The sequence below is a fragment of the Lampetra fluviatilis genome, unplaced genomic scaffold (genome assembly GCF_964198595.1).
Source record: "Lampetra fluviatilis unplaced genomic scaffold, kcLamFluv1.1 SCAFFOLD_944, whole genome shotgun sequence".
Lineage (NCBI taxonomy): Eukaryota > Metazoa > Chordata > Hyperoartia > Petromyzontiformes > Petromyzontidae > Lampetra > Lampetra fluviatilis.
Genome location: NW_027621126.1, coordinates 11773 through 38259, shown reverse-complemented (window position 1 = coordinate 38259; position 26487 = coordinate 11773). Strand labels below are relative to the sequence as shown.

The following is a 26487-nucleotide window of genomic DNA, read 5'->3' as shown; positions in this document are numbered from 1 at the left end:
GCTCAGAGCTCCGCTCTGCCATCACCACTCCCAGGGCCTGCAGCTCTTCACTCAGCCGCCTTGACTCCTGCAACAGCCACGAAGATGCGGTGGTGGTGGTGGCGGTGGTGGTGGCGGTGGTGGTGGCGGTGGTGGCGGCGGTGGTGGCGGTGGTGGCGGGGCACCTCCCGTCCACCGTCACTTGCGGCAGCTGCGTCGTCCGCGCAGAGAGAACGGAGCTCCTCCTGGAGTGAGAACGGAGGGACGTGGGGCGTTAGTACACACTGAGGTGGTGGTGGTGGTGGTGGGGGTGGTGGTGATGGTGGTGATGGTGGTGGGGGTGGTGATGGTGGTGGTGGGGGGTTGGTGGTGGTGGGGGGTGGTGGTGTGAGTGGTGGGGGTGGTGGTGGTAGTGGTGGTGGTGGGGGTGGTGGTGATGGTGGTGGTGGGGGTGGTGGTGGTGGTGGGGGTGGTGGTGTGAGTGGTGGGGGGTGGTGGTGGTAGTGGTGGTGGTGGGGGTGGTGGGGGTGGTGGTGGTGGGGGTGGTGATGGTGGTGGTGGGGGTGGTGGTGGTGGTGGGGGTGGTGGTGTGAGTGGTGGGGGTGGTGGTGGTAGTGGTGGTGGTGAGGGTGGTGGTGGTGGTGGTGGTGGGGGTGGTGGGGGTGGTGGTGGGGAAGGTGGTGGTGGGGGTGGTGGTGGTGGTGGTGGTGGTGGGGGTGGTGGTGGTGGTGGTGGTGGGGGTGGTGGTGGTGGTGGTGGCGGGGGTGGTGGTGGGGGTGGTGGTGGGGGTGATGGTGGGGGTGGTGGTGGTGGTGGTGGTGGGGGTGGTGGTGGTGGTGGTGGTGGCGGGGGTGGTGGTGGGGGTGGTGGTGGTGGTGGTGGTGGGGGTGGTGGTGGTGGTGGTGGTGGCGGGGGGTGGTGGTGGGGGTGGTGGCGGGGGTGGTGGTGGGGGTGGTGGTGGGGGTGATGGTGGGGGTGGTGGTGGTGGTGGTGGTGGGGGTGGTGGTGGTGGTGGTGGTGGCGGGGGTGGTGGTGGGGGTGGTGGTGGTGGTGGTGGTGGGGGTGGTGGTGGTGGTGGTGGTGGCGGGGGTGGTGGTGGGGGTGGTGGCGGGGGTGGTGGTGGGGGTGGTGGTGGGGGTGATGGTGGGGGTGGTGGTGGTGGTGGTGGTGGGGGTGGTGGTGGTGGTGGTGGTGGCGGGGGTGGTGGTGGGGGTGGAGGTGGTGGTGGTGGTGGGGGTGGTGGTGGTGGTGGCGGGGGTGGTGGTGGGGGTGGTGGTGGTGGTGGTGGTGGGGGTGGTGGTGGTGGTGGGGGTGGTGGTGGTGGTGGCGGGGGTGGTGGTGGGGGTGGTGGTGGTGGTGGTGGTGGACGAGGTGGTGGTGGACGAGGTGTTGGTGGTGGACAAGGTGGTCTAGGTGGAGTTGACCTTCCACCCATCTAGGATCTTCTGAGCGGCTGAGATTCTCTTGTCGCGATCCTGAGCCTCGGCCCGCCTCGTCACCACCGCCTGCCTCTCCTCGTCCACCTTGTCACACACACAGAGTGTCCACCTTGTCACTCAGAGAGAGTCCACCTTGTCACAGAGTCCACCTCGTGATGGTGGTGGTGATGATGATGATGATGATGGTGGTGGTGGTGGTGATGGTGGTGATGGTGATGGTGGTGATGATGATGGTGGTGGTGATGGTGGTGATGGTGATGATGGTGATGGTGGTGATGGTGGTGATGGTGGTGATGGTGGTGGTGATGGTGGTGATGATGATGATGGTCGTGGTGGTGATGGTGGTGGTGGTGATGGTGGTGATGGTGGTGGTGGTGATGGTGGTGGTGATGGTGGTGATGGTGATGATGGTGATGGTGGTGATGGTGGTGGTGGTGGTGATGGTGGTGATGGTGGTGATGGTGGTGATGGTGATGATGATGATGGTCGTGGTGGTGGTGGTGATGGTGGTGGTGGTGATGGTGGTGATGGTGGTGGTGATGATGATGATGGTCGTGGTGATGGTGGTGGTGATGGTGGTGATGGTGGTGGTGGTGGTGATGGTGGTGATGGTGGTGGTGGTGATGATGGTGGTGGTGATGGTGGTGATGGTGGTGATGGTGGTGATGGTGGTGGTGATGATGATGATGGTCGTGGTGGTGGTGGTGGTGGTGATGGTGGTGATGGTGGTGGTGGTGATGGTGGTGGTGGTGATGATGATGATGGTCGTGGTGGTGATGGTGGTGGTGGTGGTGATGGTGGTGATGATGATGATGATGGTGGTGATGGTGGTGGTGGTGGTGATGGTGATGATGGTGATGATGGTGATGGTGGTGATGGTGGTGATGGTGGTGGTGGTGGTGATGGTGGTGATGGTGGTGATGGTGGTGATGATGATGATGGTGATGGTGGTGATGGTGGTGGTGGTGATGGTGGTGGTGATGGTGGTGATGGTGATGATGGTGATGGTGGTGATGGTGGTGATGGTGGTGATGGTGGTGATGATGATGGTCGTGGTGGTGGTGGTGATGGTGGTGGTGGTGATGGTGGTGATGGTGGTGATGGTGGTGGTGATGATGATGATGGTCGTGGTGGTGATGGTGGTGGTGATGGTGGTGATGGTGGTGATGGTGGTGATGGTGGTGGTGATGATGATGATGGTCGTGGTGGTGGTGGTGATGGTGGTGATGGTGGTGGTGGTGATGGTGGTGGTGGTGGTGATGGTGGTGGTGATGGTGGTGGTGGTGATGATGATGATGGTGGTGATGGTGGTGGTGGTGATGATGATGATGGTGATGATGATGATAGTGATGATGATGGGTGGTGATGGTATGATGGTGATGATGGTGATGATGTTGATGTTCTCACCTTGTCACTGAACTGATCCATCGTGCTCCTGCAGACTGCGAATCGTCTTCGTAATCTCACTCACAGCGCTCACCTGCACTCACCACACACTCACCACATCACTCACCACATCACTCACCACATCACTCACCACACGCTCACCACGATCACTCACCACATCACTCACCACATCACACCACATCACCACCACACAACTCACCACATCACTCACCACATCACTCACCACATCACTCACCACATCACTCACCACATCACTCACAGCGCTCACCATCACTCACCACACACTCACCACATCACTCACCACACACTCACCACATCACTCACCACACACTCACCACATCACTCACCACATCACTCACCACATCACTCACCACACACTCACCACACGCTCACCACATCACTCACCACATCACTCACCACATCACTCACCACACACTCACCACATCACTCACCACATCACTCACAGCGCTCACCACCTGCACCACCACACACTCACCACATCACTCACCACATCACTCACCAACCCACAACTCACCACATCACAATCACCACATCACTCACCACATCACTCATCCACATCACTCACCACATCACTCACACGCTCACCACATCACTCATCACACACTCACAACACTCACCACACACTCACCACATCACTCACCACACACTCACCACATCACTCACCACATCACTCACCACATCACTCACCACATCAATCACCACAATCACTCACCACACACTCACCACCACTCTCACCACATCACTCACCACACCACTCACCACAACACTCACCACACCACCACATCACTCACCACATCACTCACCACATCACTCACCACACACTCACCACACACTCACCACCTCACACACCTCACCACATCACTCACCACACACTCACCACACGCTCACCACACGCTCACCACATCACTCACCACATCACTCACCACACACTCACCACATCACTCACCACATGCACTCACCACATCACTCACCACTCCACCACATCACTCACCACACACTCACCACACACTCACCACATCACTCACCACATCACTCACCACACACTCACCACACACTCACCCACACGCTCACCACACACTCACCACATCACTCACCACATCACTCACCACACACTCACCACATCACTCACCACATCACTCACCACATCCACTCACCACACACTCACCACACCTCACCACATCACTCACCACACACTCACCACATCACTCACCACATCACTCACCACACACTCACCACATCACTCACCACATCACTCACCACATCACTCACCACACACTCACCACATCACTCACCACACACTCACCACATCACTCACCACATCACTCACCACATCACTCACCACATCACTCACCACACACTCACCACATCACTCACCACACACTCACCACACACTCACCACATCACTCACCACACACTCACCACATCACTCACCACACACTCACCACACACTCACCACATCACTCACCACATCACTCACCACATCACTCACCACACACTCACCACACACTCACCACATCACTCACCACATCACTCACCACATCACTCACCAACACACTCACCACATCACTCACCACATCACTCACCACATCACTCACCACATCACTCACCACATCACTCACCACATCACTCACCACATCACTCACCACACAACTCACCACATCACTCACCACACCTCACCACACGCTCACCACATCACTCACCACATCACTCACCACACGCTCACCACATCACTCACCACACACTCACCACATCACTCACCACACACTCACCACATCACTCACCACACACTCACCACATCACTCACCACATCACTCACCACATCACTCACCACATCACTCACCACACCTCACCACATCACTCACCACACCTCCACCACACACTCACCACATCACTCACCACACACTCACCACATCACTCACCACATCACTCACCACATCACTCACCACATCACTCACCACACACTCACCACATCACTCACCACATCACTCACCACACACTCACCACACACTCACCACATCACTCACCACACACTCACCACACACTCACCACATCACTCACCACATCACTCACCACATCACTCACCACATCACTCACCACACACTCACCACATCACTCACCACATCACTCACCACATCACTCACCACATCACTCACCACATCACTCACATCACTCACCACATCACTCACCACACACTCACCACACACTCACCACATCACTCACCACACACTCACCACACACTCACCACATCACTCACCACACACTCACCACATCACTCACCACACACTCACCACATCACTCACACACACTCACCAACCACACGCTCACCACATCACTCACCACATCACTCACCACATCACTCACCACACACTCACCACATCACTCACCACACACTCACCACATCACTCACCACACACACTCACCACACACTCACCACATCACTCACCACACACTCACCACACACTCACCACATCACTCACCACACGCTCACCACACTCTCACCACACGCTCACCACATCACTCACCACATCACTCACCACATCACTCACCACACATCACCACAACACTCACCACATCACTCACCACATCTCTCACCACACACTCACCACAATCACTCACCACATCACTCACCACATCACTCACCACATCACTCACCACACACTCAACACACTCACCACACACTCACCACATCACTCACCACTCACTCACTCACATCACTCACCACACACTCACCACATCACTCACCACATTCACTCACCAGCATCACCACATCACTCACCACACACTCACCACACACTCACCACACACTCACCACATCACTCACCACACACTCACCACACACTCACCACACACTCACCACATCACTCACCACACTCCACCACTCACCACACACTCACACACACTCACCACACACTCACCACATCACTCACCACATCACCTCACCACACACTCACCACATCACTCACCACACACTCACCACATCACTCACCACACACTCACCACATCACTCACCACACACTCACCACAACACTCACCACATCACTCACCACACACTCACCACATCACTCACCACACACTCACCACATCACTCACCACATCACTCACCACACGCTCACCACATCACTCCACCACATCACTCACACACACGCTCACCACACACTCACCACACGCTCACCACACGCTCACCACATCACTCCCCTGCACTCACCACACACTCACCACATCACTCACCACATCACTCACCACATCACTCACCACATCACTCACCACATCACTCACCACATCACTCACAGCGCTCACCACATCACTCACCACACACTCACCACATCACTCACCACACACTCACCACATCACTCACCACACACTCACCACATCACTCACCACACACTCACCACATCACTCACCACATCACTCACCACACACTCACCACACACTCACCACATCACTCACCACATCACTCACCACACACTCACCACACACTCACCACATCACTCACCACATCACTCACAGCGCTCACCACACACTCACCACATCACTCACCACATCACTCACCACATCACTCACCTGCACTCACCACATCACTCACCACATCACTCACCACATCACTCACCAACACTCACCACACGCTCACCACACACTCACCACACCTCACCCCGCTCACCACACACTCACCACATCACTCACCACATCACTCACCACATCACTCACCACACGCTCACCACACGCTCACCACACACTCACCACATCACTCACCACATCACTCACCACACACTCACCACACGCTCACCACACACTCACCACATCACTCACCACATCACTCACCTGCACTCACCACATCACTCACCACATCACTCACCACATCACTCACCACTCGCTCACCACACGCTCACCACATCACTCACCACATCACTCACCACACGCTCACACACACTCACCACATCACTCACCACATCACTCACCACATCACTCACCACACACTCACCACACACTCACCACACGCTCACCACATCACTCACCACATCACTCACCACATCACTCACCACATCACTCACCACACACTCACCACATCACTCACCACACGCTCACCACACACTCACCACACACTCACCACACACTCACCACATCACTCACCACATCACTCACCACACACTCACCACATCACTCACCACATCACTCACCACATCACTCACCACACACTCACCACACACTCACCACACACTCACCACATCACTCACCACATCACTCACCACACACTCACCACACACTCACCACATCACTCACCACAATCACTCACCACACACTCACCACACACTCACCACATCACTCACCACACACTCACCACATCACTCACCACACGCTCACCACATCACTCACCACATCACTCACCACATCACTCACCACACACTCACCACACACTCACCACACGCTCACCACACACTCACCACATCACTCACCACACGCTCACCACATCACTCACCACATCACTCACCACATCACTCACCACACACTCACCACACACTCACACACGCTCACCACATCACTCACCACATCACTCACCACACACTCACCACATCACTCACCACATCACTCACCACACACTCACCACATCACTCACCACATCACTCACCACACGCTCACCACATCACTCACCACACACTCACCACATCACTCACCACATCACTCACCACACACTCACCACATCACTCACCACACGCTCACCACATCACTCACCACATCACTCACCACACGCTCACCAGCAAACGATCACATCACCCTCACCACCTCCTCACCACCACCACCTCACCCTCACCACCACAACCACCTCCTCACCACCACCTCACCACCTCCTCACCACCACCTCCTCACCCTCACCACCACCTCCTGACCACCACCACCTCCTCACCCTCACTCTCACCACCACCTCCTCACCCTCACCACCTCCTCACCACCTCCTCACCACCACCTCCTCACCCTCACTCTCACCACCACCTCCTCACCCTCACCACCTCCTCACCACCTCCTCACCACCACCTCCTCACCCTCACTCTCACCACCACCTCCTCACCCTCACCACCTCCTCACCACCTCCTCACCACCTCCTCACCACCACCTCCTCACCCTCACTCTCACCACCACCTCCTCACCCTCACCACCTCCTCACCACCTCCTCACCACCACCTCCTCACCTTCACGACCACCACCTTACACTCACACTCACCCTCACCACCACCCTCACCACCACACTCACCACCACCACCTCACCCTCACCACCACCACCACCTCACACTCACCCTCACCTCCACCTCACTCACCTTCACCACCACCACCTCCTCACCACCACCACCTCAACCTCACCACCACCTCCTCACCCTCCTCACACTCACCACCACCACCTCACCACCACCTCCGCACCACCTCCTCACCCTCACCACCTCCTCCTCACCCTCACCACCTCCTCACCACCTCACCCTCACACTCACCCTCACCACCACCTCCTCACCACCCTCACCTCCTCACCACCACCACCACCTCACCCTCACCACCACCTCACTCACCTTCACCACCACCTCACCACCACCTCACCCTCACCACCACCTCACCACCACCTCACCACCACCTCACCCTCACCACCACCTCCTCACGCTCACCCTCACCACCACCTCACACTCACCCTCACCACCACCACCTCACCACCACCTCCTCACCTTGCGACGCAGCTTGTGGTTGAGGTCTCCCTACCGCTGCTGCTGCTGCTGAGCGAGGAGAGGGGCGACGCTCACCCTCACACTCACCCTCACCTCCACCTCCTCACACTCACCCTCACACTCACCCTCACACTCACCCTCACACTCACCCTCACCCTCACACTCACCCTCACACTCACCCTCACACTCACCACCACCTCCTCACACTCACCCTCACCACTATCTCACCCTCACACTCACCCTCACCCTCACACTCACCCTCACACTCACCCTCACACTCACCGTCACCCTCACACTCACCCTCACACTCACCCTCACACTCACCCTCACCACTATCTCACCCTCACACTCACCCTCACCCTCACACTCACCCTCACACTCACCCTCACACTCACCCTCACCCTCACACTCACCCTCACACTCACCCTCACACTCACCCTCACCCTCACACTCACCCTCACCCTCACACTCACCCTCACACTCACCCTCACACTCACCCTCACCCTCACACTCACCCTCACACTCACCCTCACACTCACCCTCACCCTCACACTCACCCTCACACTCACCCTCACACTCACACTCACCCTCACCACCACCTCCTCACACTCACCCTCACCACTATCTCACCCTCACACTCACCCTCACACTCACACTCACCCTCACCACCACCTCCTCACCACCTCCTCACCACCACCTCACCCTCACCACCTCACCCTCCTCACCTTGCGACGCAGCTTGTGGTTGAGGTCTCCCTCCCGCTGATGCTGCTGCTGCTGCTGGGCGAGGAGAGGGGCGACGCTCACCCTCACACTCACCCTCACACTCACACTCACCCTCACACTCACCACCACCCTCACCACCTCACCCTCACCACCTCCTCACCACCACCACCTCACCCTCCTCACCTTGCGACGCAGCTTGTGGTTGAGGTCTCCCTACCGCTGCTGCTGCTGCTGAGCGAGGAGAGGGGCGACGCTCACCCTCACACTCACCCTCACCACCACCTCACACTCACCACCACCTCACCCTCACCACCTCACCCTCCTCACCTTGCGACGCAGCTTCTGGTTGAGGTCTCCCTCCCGCTGCTTCTGCTGCTGCTGCTGAGCGAGGAGAGGGGCGACGCTCACCCTCACACTCACCCTCACACTCACCCTCACACTCACCCTCACACTCACCACCACCACCACCTCACCACCACCTCACACTCACCCTCACCCTCACACTCACCCTCACCACCACCTCCTCACCCTCACCACCACCTCCTCACGCTCACCCTCACCACCACCCTCACCACCTCACCCTCACCACCTCCTCACCACCACCACCTCACCCTCCTCACCTTGCGACGCAGCTTGTGGTTGAGGTCTCCCTACCGCTGCTGCTGCTGCTGCTGAGCGAGGAGAGGGGCGACGCTCACCCTCACACTCACCCTCACCCTCACACTCACCCTCACACTCACCCTCACCTCCACCTCACTCACCCTCACACTCACCCTCACCCTCACACTCACCCTCACACTCACCCTCACCACCTCCTCACCACCACCTCACCACCACCTCCTCACCTTGCGACGCAGCTTGTGGTTGAGGTCTCCCTCCCGCTGCTTCTGCTGCTGCTGCTGAGCGAGGAGAGGGGCGACGCTCACCCTCACACTCACCCTCACACTCACCCTCACCCTCACCACCACCTCACCCTCACCACCTCCTCACCCTCACCACCTCACCCTCCTCACCTTGCGACGCAGCTTCTGGTTGAGGTCTCCCTCCCGCTGCTTCTGCTGCTGCTGCTGAGCGAGGAGAGGGGCGACGAGGTGGGAGAGGCGACGCTCCTCCTCAGCGGAGGCCTCCACACGGAGACGCAGCTCCAAGTAGCTGCCTCGCGTCAACTCGTACTCCTACACAGATAGACACAGAGATAGATAGACACACACACACAGACACACACACAGACACAGTCACATACACACACACAGACACACACACAGTCACATACACACACACACACACAGACACACACACACAGACACACACACAGTCACATACACACACACACAGATAACAACAACAACCGCCATTCGCCACTAAGTGGCGGTGACGTCACCACGACGCTTGTGCCAGGCCACACAGATACACACACACAGACACACACACAGTCACATACACACACACACAGATACACACACACAGACACAGAGAGACACACACACACACAGTTAGTCACACACAGTCACACACACACGGAGACGCAGCTCCATGTAGCTCCCTCGTGTCAACTTGTACTCCTACACGCAGTCACACAGAGAGACACACACATACACACACACACAGAGATAGACACACACACAGACACACACACACAGACACACACACACAGATACACACACACACACAGACACACACACACAGATACACACACACACACAGACACACACACACACACACACAGACACACACACACACAGACACACACACACAGACACACACAGATACACACACAGTCACATACACACACACACAGATACACACACACAGACACAGATACACACACACACACACACAGACACAGATACACACACACACACAGATAGACACACACACACACATAGACACACACACACACAGACACACAGACACACACACACACAGACACACAGACACACACACACACAGACAGAGACACACACACACACACACATTCACACACACACAGATACACACACACAGACACAGATACACACACACACACACACAGACACAGATACACACACACACACAGATAGACACACACACAGACACACAGACACACACACACACAGACAGAGACACACACAGACACACACACATTCACACACACACACGGAGACGCAGCTCCATGTAGCTCCCTCGCGTCAACTCGTACTTCTACACACACAGAGAGAGACACACACAGTTAGATACACACACAGACACACACAGACAGTTAGACACACACACACAGACACACAGTCACACACACACACACAGATACACACAGACAGTTAGACACACAGACAGTTAGACACACACACGCAGCTCCATGTAGCTCCCTCGCGTCAACTCGTACTCCTACACACACAGAGAGAGACACACACAGTCACACACAGACACACAGACACACACACACAGACACACAGTCACACACACACACACAGACACACAGATAGACACACAGTCACACACACACACACGCAGCTCCATGTAGCTCCCTAGCGTCAACTCGTACTCCTACTCACACACAGAGAGATAGATAGACACATACACAGATAGACACATACACAGATAGACACACACACAGTAACACACAGTCACACACAGATAGATACACACACACAGATAAACACACACACACAGTCACACACACACACACAGACACACACACACAGTCACACACACAGATACACACACAGACACACACACAGACACACACACAGACACACACACACACAGAGAGAGACACACAGAGAGATAGACACACACACACACAGACACACACACACACTCAGTCACACACACACACACAGACACACACAGACAGACACACACACAGGCACACACACAGTCACACACACACAGAGAGAGACACACACACTCAGTCACACACACACACTCAGTCACACACACACACACAGTGCGTGTGTCCCGTGCGCGTGTCCCGTGCGTGACCCATGTGTGTCCCGTGTGCGTGTCCCGTGCGTGACCCATGTGTGTCCCGTGCGCGTGTCCCGTGCGTGACCCATGTGTGTCCCGTGTGCGTGTCCCGTGCGTGACCCATGCGTGTCCCGTGCGCGTGTCCGTGCGCGTGTCCGTGCGTGTGTCCCGTGTCCCGTGCGCGTGTCCGTGCGTGTGTCCCGTGTCCCGTGCGTGTGTCCGTGCGCGTGTCCCGTGTCCCGTGCGTGTGTCCGTGCGCGTGTCCCGTGTCTCGTGCGTGTGTCCGTGTCCCCTCACCAGCCAGACGCGCTTCTTGGCGAGCAGCTGGGCGTAGTCGTTGTGTCGCTGGTGGCTGTGGTAGAGCTCCACGTCGTGGGACTGCAGCTGCTGCCGCTGACGCAGCTTCTCCAGGCGCGACGATCGCTCCAGCAGAGTGGCCTGGGGCACGGGGGGGGGGGGGGGGGGAGACACGGGGAGACACGGGGAGAGAGACACGGGGAGACACGGGGAGAGAGACGGGGAGAGACACGGGGAGAGAGACACGGGGAGAGAGATGGGGAGAGACACGGGGAGACACGGGGAGACACGGGGAGACGGAGAGAGACACGGGGAGAGAGACGGGGAGAGAGACACGGGGAGAGAGACACGGGGAGAGAAAGACACGGGGAGATGGAGAGAGACACGGGGAGACACAGGGAGACACGGGGAGACGGAGAGAGACACGGGGAGAGAGACGGGGAGAGAGACACGGGGAGAGAGACACGGGGAGAGAGACACGGGGAGATGGAGAGAGACACGGGGAGACACAGGGAGACACGGGGAGACGGAGAGAGACACGGGGAAACACGGGGAGAGAGACGGGGAGAGACACGGGGAGAGAGACACGGGGAGAGAAAAACACGGGGAGACACGGGGAGAGAGACACGGGGAGAGAGAGACACGGGGAGAGAGACACGGGGAGATGGAGAGAGACACGGTGAGATGGAGAGAGACACGGTGAGATGGAGAGAGACACGGGGAGAGAGAGACACGGGGAGAGAGACACGGGGAGAGAGACACGGGGAGAGAGACACGGGGAGATGGAGAGAGACACGGGGAGATGGAGAGAGACACGGGGAGACACGGGGAGAGAGACGGGGAGAGAGACACGGGGAGAGAGACACGGGGAGAGAGATGGGGAGATACACGGGGAGACACGGGGAGACACGGGGAGACACGGGGAGAAACACGGGGAGAGAGACACGGGGAGACGGAGAGAGACACGGGGAGAGAGACACGGGGAGAGAGACACGGGGAGACATGGGGAGAGAGAGACACGGTGAGAGAGAGACACGGGGAGAGAGACACAGGGAGATGGAGAGAGACACGGTGAGATGGAGAGAGACACGGTGAGATGGAGAGAGACACGGGGAGAGAGAGACACGGGGAGAGAGACACGGGGAGAGAGACACGGGGAGAGAGACACGGGGAGATGGAGAGAGACACGGGGAGATGGAGAGAGACACGGGGAGAGACACGGGGAGACATGGGGAGAAAGAGACACGGTGAGAGAGAGACACGGGGAGAGAGACACGGGGAGATGGAGAGAGACACGGTGAGATGGAGAGAGACACGGTGAGATGGAGAGAGACACGGGGAGAGACACGGGGAGAGAGAGACACGGGGAGAAAGACACGGGGAGAGAGACACGGGGAGACATGGGGAGAGAGAGACACGGTGAGAGAGAGACACGGGGAGAGAGACACAGGGAGAGAGACACGGGGAGAGAGACACCGGGAGAGAGACACCGGGAGAGAGACACGGGGAGAGAGACACGGGGAGAGAGACACGGGGAGAGAGACACGGGGAGACACGGGGGGAGAGAGACACGGTGGAGAGAGACACGGTGGAGAGAGACACGGAAAGAGACACGGAGAGAGACACGGGGGGAGAGACACGGGGGGAGAGACACGGGGAGAAAGAGAGACAGAGCGAGTACTGTTAAGGTAGTGAATCCACCACCACCACCTCGAACCATCATCATCATCACCACCACCACCACCACCTTTAAAACCATCACCACCACCATCACCACCACCACCACCATCACCAATACCATAAACACCATCACCACCACCATTATCACCACCACCACCATCATCACCATCATCACCACCACCACCATCACCAATACCATCAACACCATCACCATCACCACCACCACCACCACCATCACCACCTTTACAACGATCACCACCACCACCACCATTATCATCACCACCACCATCACCACCACCACCACCACCTCCACCATCACCACCTCCATCACCACCTCCACCTCCATCACCACCATCACCACCACCATCACCATCACCACCACCATCACCACCACCACCATCATCACCACCACCACCACCACCATCACCACCACCACCACCTTTACAACGATCACCATCACCACCACCATCACCACCACCACCACCACAATCACCACCATCACCACCACCACCACCATCATCATCACCACCACCACCACCATCACCACCACCACCACCCCCACCACCACCACCATCACCACCACCACCATCACCACCACCACCATCACCACCACCACCATCACCACCACCATCATCATCACCACCACCACCACCACCATCACCACCACCACCACCCCCACCACCACCACCATCACCACCACCACCATCACCACCACCACCATCACCACCACCACCATCACCACCACCACCATCACCACCACCATCACCATCACCACCACCATCACCATCACCACCACCACCACCATCACCACCACCACCACCTTTACAACGATCACCACCACCATCACCACCACCACCACCATCACCACCATCACCACCACCATCACCACCACCATCACCACCATCACCACCACCATCACCACCACCTTTACAATCATCACAACCACCACCATCACCACCACCACCACCACCATCATCACCACCACGACTACCTTTACAACGATCACCACCACCATCACCACCACCACCACCATCACCACCATCACCACCACCATCACCACCACCATCACCACCATCACAACCACCATCACCACCACCTTTACAATCATCACAACCACCACCATCACCACCACCACCACCACCATCATCACCACCACCACCATCACTACCACCATCACCACCACCACCACCACCACCTTTACAATCATCACAACCACCACCATCACCACCACCATCACCACCACCACCACCATCACCACCATCACCACCACCATCACCACCATCACCACCACCACCACCTTTACAATCATCACAACCACCACCATCACCACCACCACTGACCTCAGTGTTGCTACGTGACTTCTGCAGGGTCTTGAGTCTCTGGTGGAGGTCATAGAGGTCACTGGATCCCACGGATTTCTCCGTCGCTTCCAGACGGTCAACGCGGGAGAGTTTGGCAAACTCTCCCACTTTCTCCTGCAACATCATCAACATCTCATTGTCAACATCAACATCATCATCATCATCATTGTCAACATCAACATCATCATCAACATCATCGTCATTGTCAACATCAACATCATCATCAACATCATCGTCATTGTCAACATCAACATCTGATTGTCAACATCAACATCTCATCATCAACATCATCATCATTTTCAACATCAGCATCGTCAACAGCATCACCACCACCACCCTCACCACCACCACCTTCACCACCACCACCAACCTCACCACCACCACCCTCACCACGCTCACCACGCTCGCTCACCTGAGGCAGGAACTGACACAGGTTGGACACCTGGATGTTGAACCTGCTCACCACCCTCACCACCCTCACCACGCTCACCACGCTCACCACCACCCTCACCACCACCCTCACCACCCTCACCACGCTCACCACCACGCTCACCACCACCCTCACCACCACCACCACCACGCTCACCAGGCTCACCACGCTCACTTACCTGAGGCAGGAACTGACACAGGTTGGACACCTGGATGTTGAAGCCGCTCACCACCCTCACCACGCTCACCACGCTCACCACCACCCTCACCACCACCACCACCCTCACCACCACCACCACGCTCACCACCCTCACCACGCTCACCACGCTCGCTCACCTGAGGCAGGAACTGACACAGGTTGGACACCTGGATGTTGAAGTTGCTCACCACCCTCACCACCACCACCCTCACCCTCACCACGCTCACCACCCTCACCACCCTCACCACGCTCACCACGCTCACCACCACCCTCACCACCACCCTCACCACCCTCACCACGCTCACCACCCTCACCACCCTCACCACGCTCACCACGCTCACCACCACCCTCACCACCACCCTCACCACCCTCACCACGCTCACCACCACGCTCACCACCACGCTCACCACCACGCTCACCACCACGCTCACCACGCTCGCTCACCTGAGGCAGGAACTGACACAGGTTGGACACCTGGATGTTGAAGCCGCTCACCACCCTCACCACCACCACCCTGACCACCACGCTCACCACCCTCACCCTCACCACCACGCTCACCACCCTCACCACCACCACCCTCACCACCACCACGCTCACCACCCTCACCCTCACCACCACGCTCACCACCCTCACCACGCTCACCACCACGCTCACCACGCTCGCTCACCTGAGGCAGGAACTGACACAGGTTGGACACCTGGATGTTGAAGCCGCTCACCACCCTCACCACCACCACCCTGACCACCACGCTCACCACCCTCACCCTCACCACCACGCTCACCACCCTCACCACCACCACCCTCACCACCACCACGCTCACCACCCTCACCCTCACCACCACGCTCACCACCCTCACCACGCTCACCACCACGCTCACCACGCTCGCTCACCTGTGGCAGGAACTGACACAGGTTGGACACCTGGATGTTGAAGCCGCTCACCACCCTCACCCTCACCACCCTCACCCTCACCACGCTCACCACCCTCACCACCCTCACCCTCACCACCACGCTCACCACCCTCACCACGCTCACCACGCTCGCTCACCTGAGGCAGGAACTGACACAGGTTGGACACCTGGATGTTGAAACTGCTCACCACCCTCACCACCACCACCCTGACCACCACCACCCTCACCACCCTCACGCTCACCACCCTCACCACCACCACCCTCACCACCACCACGCTCACCACCCTCACCCTCACCACCACGCTCACCACCCTCACCACGCTCACCACCACGCTCACCACGCTCGCTCACCTGAGGCAGGAACTGACACAGGTTGGACACCTGGATGTTGAAACTGCTCACCACCTCCTCCACCTGCTTCTGTGAGGCCGAGCGTCCGCTCAGGAACCAAGTGGAGGAGTTTGAGGCTGCGCAGATCTCCCTCCTCACCACCACGTCGCCACCCACGGCACGCGCGCTGCACACGCAGAGACACGGGCAGACACGGAGAGAGACATGGGGAGACACAGAGAGAGACACGGTGAGAGAGAGACACACGGTGAGAGAGAGAGAGAGAGACGGGGAGAGAGAGAGAGACACGGGGAGAGAGAGACACGGAGAGAGACACGGGGAGAGAGAGACACGGGGAGAGAGACACGGAGAGAGAGACACGGGGAGAGAGACACGGGGAGAGAGACACGGGGGGAGAGACACGGGGAGAGAGACACGGGGAGAGAGAGACACGGAGAGAGACACGGAGAGAGAGACACGGGGAGAGAGAGAGAGACACGGAGAGAGACACGGGGAGAGAGAGACACGGGGAGAGAGAGAGAGACACGGTGAGACACAGAGAGAGGCGGTGAAAGAGAGAGAGAGAGACACGGTGAGAGAGAGACACGGAGAGAGACACGGGGAGAGAGAGACACGGGGAGACACGGAGAGAGACATGGGGAGACACAGAGAGAGACACGGTGAGAGAGAGAGAGACACACGGTGAGAGAGAGAGAGACGGGGAGAGAGAGAGAGAGACACGGGGAGAGAGAGAGACACGGAGAGAGACACGGGGAGAGAGAGACACGGGGAGAGAGACACGGAGAGAGAGACACGGGGAGAGAGACACGGGGAGAGAGACACGGGGAGAGAGAGACACGGGGAGAGAGACACGGGGAGAGAGATACACGATGAGAGAGAGACACGGGGAGAGAGACACGGTGAGAGAGAGACACACGGTGAGAGACACTTAAAAACACAGAGAGACACGGTGCGACACAGAGACACACGGTGAGACACAGAGAGAGACACGTTGAGAGAGAGACACGGGGAGAGAGACACGGGGAGAGAGAGAGACACGGTGAGAGAGAGACACGGGGAGAGAGACACGGGGAGAGAGACACGGGGGGAGAGACACGGAGAGAGAGACACGGGGAGAGAGAGAGACACACGGTGAAAGAGAGAGAGACACGGGGAGAGAGAGAGAGAGACACGGTGAGAGAGAGACACGGGGAGAGAGACACGGGGAGAGAGACACGGGGGGAGAGACACGGAGAGAGAGACACGGGGAGAGAGAGAGACACACGGTGAAAGAGAGAGAGACACGGGGAGAGAGAGAGAGAGACACGGTGAGAGAGAGACACGGAGAGAAACACGGGGAGAGAGAGACACGGGGAGAGAGACACGGGGAGAGAGACACGGGGAGAGAGAGAGACACGGTGAGAGAGAGACACACGGTGAGAGACACGGAAAAACACAGAGAGACACGGTGCGACACAGAGACACACGGTGAGACACAGAGAGAGACACGGTGAGAGAGAGACACGGTGAGAGAAAGACACACGGTGAGAGAGAGAGACATGGGAAGAGAGAGACACAGGGAGAGAGAAAGAGACACACGGTGAGAGAGACACGGTGAGAGAGACACGGGGAGAGAGACACGGTGAGTGAGAGAGACACGGGGAGAGAGAGACACGGGAGAGAGACACGGTGAGAGAGAAACGGGGAGAGAGACACGGGGAGAGAGAGACACCGGGAGAGAGACACAGGGAGAGAGACACGGAGAGAGAGACACGGGGAGAAAGACACGGGGAGAGAGATACACGATGAGAGAGAGACACGGGGAGAGAGACACGGGGAGAGAGACACGGGGAGAGAGACACGGAGAGAGAGACACAGGGAGAGAGAGACACGGGGGGAGAGAGACACGGGGGGAGAGAGACACGGGGAGAGAGAGACACAGGAGAGAGAGACACGGAGAGAGAGACACGGGGAGAGATACACGGGGAGAGAGACACGGGGAGAGAGACACGGAGAGAGAGACACAGGGAGAGAGAGACACGGGGAGAGAGACACGGGGAGAGAGAGACACGTGGAGAGAGAGACACGGAGAGAGAGACACGTGGAGAGAGACACGGGGAGAGAGAGACACGGGGGAGAGAGAGACACGTGGAGAGAGAGACACGGAGAGAGAGACACGGGGAGAGAGACACGGGGAGAGACACGGGGAGAGAGACACGGGGAGAGAGACACGGGGGAGAGAGACACGAGGAGAGAGACACGGGGAGAGAGACACGGGGGGAGAGACACGGGGAGAGAGACACGGGGAGAGAGATACACGATGAGAGAGAGACACAGGAGAGAGAGACACGGAGAGAGAGACACGGGGAGAGAGACACGGGGAGAGAGACATGGGGAGAGAGACACGGAGAGAGAGACACAGGGAGAGAGAGACACGTGGAGAGAGACACGGGGAGAGAGAGGACACGTGGAGAGAGAGACACAGAGAGAGAGACACGGGGAGAGAGACACGGGGAGAGAGACACGGGGAGAGACACGGGGAGAGAGACACGGGGAGAGAGACACGGGGAGACACGGGGAGAGAGACACGGGGAGAGAGACACGGGGAGAGAGAGAGAGAGACACGGGGAGAGAGACACGGGGAGAGAGAGACACAGGAGAAAGAGACACAGAGAGAGAGACATGGGGAGAGAGACACGGGGAGAGAGACACGGAGAGAGAGACACAGGGAGAGAGAGACACGTGGAGAGAGACACGGGGAGAGAGAGACACGTGGAGAGAGAGAGACGGAGAGAGAGAGACGGAGAGAGAGACACGGGGAGAGAGACACGGGGAGAGAAATACACGATGAGAGAGAGACACGGGGAGAGAGACACGGGGAGAGAGACACGGGGAGAGAGACACGGGGAGAGAGATACACGATGAGAGAGAGACACGGGGAGAGAGACACGGGGAGAGAGACACGGGGAGAGAGACACGGGGAGAGAGACACGGGGAGAGAGACACGGGGAGAGAGACACGGGGGGAGAGAGACACGGGGGGAGAGAGACACGGAAAGACACGAGGAGGCTGCTGTGTGCACAGTGCACACTGTATGTGCCGCTGTGTGCACTGTACGTGCTGTGTGTGTACAGTGCGCACTGTGCGTGCTGTGTGTGTACAGTGCACACTGTACGTGCTGTGTGTGTACAGTGCACACTGTACGTGCTGTACTCACAGTTCCAGTTCCACGGTGGCTTTTGCCTCGCCTCGCTTCACAAACTGTCCCATCTGAGACGACATCGACACCATCATCACTGTCACCGTCATCACCATCGTCATCACCATCATCACCATTACCACCTTCGTCATCACCATCGACATCATCACCACTATCACCACCATCGTCACCATCGTCATCATCGTCATCACCATCATCACCATTACCACCATCATCACCATCACCACTATCACCATCATCACCATCATCATCACCATCGCAACCATCCTTATCACCATCACTCTCACCATTACCACCATCGTCATCACCACTATCAACATCGTCCCCCCCAGACTCCCTGAGGCCCGAGACCCCCACAGACCCCCTCGCCAAGGGGGTAACCCTCACTCACTCCCCCGTCACCTTATCCCCTCTGCCTAGCAGTGACGGCTTGCCAGCGAGACATAGACACAGAGCTGAGATCTTAAACCTTCCCTCCCTCTCAAGACGCCCTGAGACCCCCACAGAGACCCCCATAGACCCCCTCGCCAAGGGGGTAACCCTCACTCTCCCGTCACCTTATCCCCTCTGCCTAGCAGTGACGGCTTGCCAGCGAGACACAGACACAGAGCTGAGGTCTTAAACCTTCCCTCCCTCTCAAGACGCCCTGAGACCCCCACAGAGACCCCCACAGAGACCCCCTCGCCAAGGGGGTAACCCTCACTCCCCCGTCACCTTATCCCCTCTGCCTAGCAGTGACGGCTTGCCAGCGAGGACCAGGCACAGGGCTGAGACCTTAAACCTACCCCCCCCTCTCAAGACGCCCTGAGACCCCCACAAAGACCCCCATAGACCCCCTCGCCAAGGGGGTAACCCTCACCCCCCACGTCACCTTATCCCCTCTGCCTAGCAGTGACGGCTTGCCAGCGAGGCCCAGGCACAGGGCTGAGACCTTAAACCTACCCCCCCTCTCAAGACGCCCTGAGACCCCCACAAAGACCCCCATAGACCCCCTCGCCAAGGGGGTAACCCCCCCCCCCCCCCACGTCACCTTATCCCCTCTGCCGAGGAGGGACGGCTTGCCAGCGAGGCCCAGGCACAGCGCTGAGACGATGGTGCTTTTCCCCGTCGCATTGGGGCCGATGACGAGGTTGAGACTGGGGCCCGGGTAGAACTCCACCTCCGTGTAGGTGCTGGAGGAGGGGGGGGAGGAGGGGGGGGAGGAGGGGGGGTGGGGGTGGGGGGAGATGGGGGGGATGGGGGGGAGATGAGGGGGAGATGGGGGGAGGGGGGATGGGGAGGAGGGGGGGGGAGATGGGGGGGGAGATGGGGGGGAGATGGGGGGGGGAGATGGGGGGGAGATGGGGGGGGATAGGGGGAGATGAGGGGGAGATGGGGGGAGGGGGGATGGGGGAGGAGGGGGGGGGGAGATGGGGGGGGAGATGGGGGGAGATGGGGGGGGAGATGGGGGGGAGATGGGGGGGGATAGGGGGAGATGGGGGGAGGGGGGATGGGGAGGAGGGGGGGGAGATGGGGGGGGAGATGGGGGGGATAGGGGGAGATGAGGGGGAGGGGGGATGGGGAGGAGGGGGGGGGGGAGATGGGGGGGAGATGGAGGGGAGATGGGGGGGATAGGGGAGATGGGGGAGATGGGGGCGGTGGGGGGGGAAGAGATGAGGGGGGAGATGGGGGGGAGATGGGGGGGGGGAGTTGGGGGGGGAGGTGGGGGGGATGGGGAGGAGGGGGGGGGAGATGGGGGGGAGATGGGGGGGGAGATGGGGGGGGGGATAGGGGGAGATGGGGGGGAGATGGGGGGGGGGGAGTTGGGGGGGGGAGGTGGGGGGGATGGGGGGAGGGGGGGATGGGGAGGTGGGGGGGATGGGGGGAGGGGGAGGTGGGGGGGATGGGGGGATGGGGAGGTGGGGGGGGTGGGGGGAGATGGGGGAGATGGGGGGGAGAGATGGGGGAGATGGGGGGGATGGGGGGGAGATGGGGAGAGATGGGGAGAGATGGGGGAGATGGGGGGGGGTGGGGGGAGATGGGGGGGAGATGGGGGAGAGATGGAGGGGGGAGATGGGGGGGGGTGGGGGGAGATGGGGGGGAGATGGGGAGAGATGGGGAGAGATGGGGGGGGGAGATGGGGGGGGGGGTGGGGGGAGATGGGGGGGAGATGGGGAGAGATGGGGGGGGGGAGATGGGGGGGGGAGATGGGGGGGGGGGTGGGGGGAGATGGGGGGGAGATGGGGAGAGATGGAGGGGGGAGATGGGGGGGGGAGATGGGGGGGGGTGGGGGGAGATGGGGGGGAGATGGGGAGAGATGGGGGGGGAGATGGGGGGGGGGTGGGGGGAGATGGGGGGGAGATGGGGAGAGATGGGGGGGGGGAGATGGGGGGGGTGGGGAGAGAGATGGGGGGATTGGGGGGTAGATGGGGGGGGGGGGAAATAGGGAGGGGGATGGGGGGTGGGAGATGGGGGGAGATGGGGGGGGGAGATGAGGGGGAGATGGGGGGGATGATGGGGGAGATGGGGGAGATGAGGGGGGAAGAGATGGGGGGGGTGATGGGGGGAGATGGGGGGGGGAATTGGGTGAGTTGGTGGGAGATGGGGGGGGGAGATGGGGAGTGATGGGGGGGGGGATGGGGGGGGGTGGGGAGAGAGATGGGGGGATTGGGGGGGTAGTTGGGGGGGGGGGAAATTGGGAGGGGGATGGGGGGGTGGGAGAGATGGGGGGTGATGGGGGGGGGGGGTGATGAGGGGAGATGGGGGGGGAAGATGGGGGTGATGGGGGGAGATGTGGGGGGAAGTGTGGGGGGGGAGATGGGGGGAGTGGGGGGGAGTTGTGGAGATGGTGGGTGATGGGGGGGGGTGTGGGGTGTGTTGGGGGGGGGAGATGGGGGGGGTGGGGGTGTGATGGGGGGATTGGGGGGGTAGATGGGGGGGGGGGTTGGGGGTGGGGGTGGGGGGTGGGTGTGATGGGGGGTGATGGGGGGGGGGGTGTGGGGGGTGATGGGGGGGGTTGATGGGGGTGTGGGGGGAGATGTGGGGGGGAAGTGATGGGGGGGGGTGATGGGGGGGGGGAGATGGGGGAGATGGGGGGAGATGGGGGGGGAGATTGGGAGAGATGGTGGGAGATGGGGGGGAGAGATGGGGAGACATGGCGTGAGGGAGAAGGGGAGTTCGTGAGTGGCTTGAGTGAGTGAATACGTTTCTGAAGTGGGCTGAGTGAGTGAGTGGCTGAGTGAGTGAGTGACTGAGTGAGTGAATAGGGGAGTTAGTGAGTGGCTGAGTGAGTGAATACGTTTCTGAGTGGCTGAGTGAGTGACTGAGTGAGTGAATAGGGAGTTAGTGAGTGGCTGAGTGAGTGCTTAGCTAAGTGAGTGGGTAGTGACTGAGTGAGTGGCTGAGTGAGTGAATGAGTTTCTGAGTGGCTGAGTGAGTTGCTGAGTGAGTGAATGAGTTTCTGAGTGGCTGAGTGAGTGACTGATGGCTGAGTGAGTGAGTGAGTGACTGAGTGAGTGAATAGGGGAGTTAGTGAGTGGCTGAGTGAGTGCTTAGCTAAGTGAGTGGGTGAGTGACTGAGTGAGTGGCTGAGTGAGTGAATGAGTTTCTGAGTGGGCTGAGTGAGTTGCTGAGTGAGTGAATGAGTTTCTGAGTGGCTGAGTGAGTGACTGAGTGGCTGAGTGAGTGAGTGAGTGACTGAGTGAGTGAATAGGGGAGTTTAGTGAGTGGCTGAGTGAGTGCTTAGCTAAGTGAGTGGGTGAGTGACTGAGTGAGTGGCTGAGTGAGTGAATGAGTTTCTGAGTGGCTGAGTGAGTTGCTGAGTGAGTGAATGAGTTTCTGAGTGGCTGAGTGAGTGACTGAGTGGCTGAGTGAGTGAGTGAGTGACTGAGTGAGTGAATAGGGGAGTTAGTGAGTGGCTGAGTGAGTGCTTAGCTAAGTGAGTGGGTGAGTGACTGAGTGAGTGGCTGAGTGAGTGAATGAGTTTCTGAGTGGCTGAGTGAGTTGCTGAGTGAGTGAATGAGTTTCTGAGTGGCTGAGTGAGTGGAGTGGCTGAGTGAGTTAGTGAGTGGCTGAGTGAGTGCTTAGCTAAGTGAGTGGGTGAGTGACTGAGTGAGTGGCTGAGTGAGTGAATGAGTTTCTGAGTGGCTGAGTGAGTTGCTGAGTGAGTGAATGAGTTTCTGAGTGGCTGAGTGAGTGACTGAGTGGCTGAGTGAGTGATTAGGGGAGTTAGTGAGTGGCTAAGTGAGTGAGTGGGTGAGTGACTGAGTGGGTGGCTGATTGAGTGGCTGAGTGAGTGGCTGATTGAGTTGCTGAGTGGCTGAGTGAGTGATTAGGGGAGTTAGTGAGTGAATAAGTGAGTGAATGACTGAGTGGGTGGCTGAGTGAGTGGCTATACACATAGGGTTACAATAATTATACAGGTAGGCCCAAAAGTCAGGACACATACATACAGAAGCTGGCATCGCCAGGGTTGGATCGAACCCACGACCTCCTGTATACCAGGCGAGGGAGTTAACATCTCCTAGCCTACACGTGGTGATGATGGCAGAGACACAGACACACACACAGACAGAGAAACAGAGACACACACACAAAGACACACACAAAGACACACACACGGACACTCACACATACACACAAGGACACACAAACACGCAGAGACACACAGAGACACACGTAGAGACACACACACATTCAAACATACACAGACACACACAGAAGCGGAGACACACACAGACACTCACACATACACACAAGGACACACACAGACAGACACACACAAGGACACACACAGACACACAGAGACACACGTAGAGACACACACACATTCAAACATACACAGACACACACAGAAGCGGAGACACACACAGACACTCACACATACACACAAGGACACACACAGACAGACACACACAAGGATACACACACACACAGAGACACACGTAGAGACACACACATTCAAACATACACAGACACACACACACAGACAGACACACACAACACACACGACACACACAGAGAAACACAAACACACATAGACACATACACAGACACACAACACACACGACACACACAGAGAAACACAAACACACACACAGACACACATAGACACATACACAGAGACACACACACAGACAGACACACACAACACACACGACACACAGAGACACAGACACACACAGACACACACAGTGACACACACAAACAAACAGAGACACATACAGCTGTGTATAGTAGTGTAGTGTATAATAGTACAGTGTAGTGTATAGTAGTGTTTTATAGTGTAGTGTAATGTATAGTAGTGTAGTGTTTTATAGTGTAGTGTAATGTATAGTAGTGTAGTGTATAGTGCAATAGTGTAGTGTATAGTAGTACAGTGTAGTGTGTACTGTAGTGTATAGTGCAATGTATAGTAGTGTGTAGTGTAGTGTATAGTGTAGTGTATAGTAGTACAGTGTAGTGTATAATAGTGTAGCGTATAGTAGTGTAGTGTATAGTAGTATATAGTAGTGTAGTGTAATAGTAGTGTAGTGTATAGTAGTGTAGTGTATAGTAGTGTATAGTGTAATGTACAGTAGTGTATAGTGTAGTGTACAGGGAGGCCAGGATCGCAGGGAGACACGCACGATAACACAATCTCTGTTTTTATTTTATTTAAATCGTTCGTTTGAATGTTTTGGAAGACAAAAATACAAAAAAAATACAAAACTCACACGAAGTTGACCAGTCTTATACGCTTTACGGAGCCGTTCACGTATGGCGGATCCATTGCGAACGCCTTTCTCCTCAGAAATCAACTCAAAATGTCGAGTAATTGTTTTAAGAAGAAAAGTTTTATAAATTAAACAAAAATTCCCCTCAG

At 57.9% G+C, this 26487-nt stretch overlaps 1 protein-coding gene and 1 long non-coding RNA gene across 3 annotated transcripts; both read right to left on the bottom strand.

Moving 5' to 3' along the window:
* Window positions 1–6: 6 nt before the first annotated feature.
* LOC144954822 (uncharacterized) lies at window positions 7–9747 on the bottom strand. Of its 2 annotated transcripts, none has more exons than XR_013641379.1 (4): window positions 9601–9747; window positions 2826–2898; window positions 1404–1502; window positions 7–224 (listed from the first exon to the last, which is right to left on the bottom strand). It is a non-coding gene; the product is annotated as an uncharacterized LOC144954822 (long non-coding RNA). The 2 variants fall into 2 exon arrangements; XR_013641380.1 differs by lacking the exon at window positions 9601–9747 and adding an exon at window positions 8549–8563.
* Window positions 8579–26487, bottom strand: LOC144954823 (structural maintenance of chromosomes protein 5-like). Its single transcript, XM_078885232.1, has 11 exons — window positions 26339–26487; window positions 21676–21817; window positions 20643–20695; window positions 17447–17612; window positions 15537–15671; window positions 12517–12657; window positions 10287–10448; window positions 10119–10172; window positions 9601–9654; window positions 9274–9327; window positions 8579–8596 (listed from the first exon to the last, which is right to left on the bottom strand). The coding sequence occupies exons 1-11, from the start codon at window positions 26392–26394 to the stop codon at window positions 8579–8581; spliced, it is 1035 nt and encodes a 344-aa protein (XP_078741358.1). The 5' UTR covers window positions 26395–26487.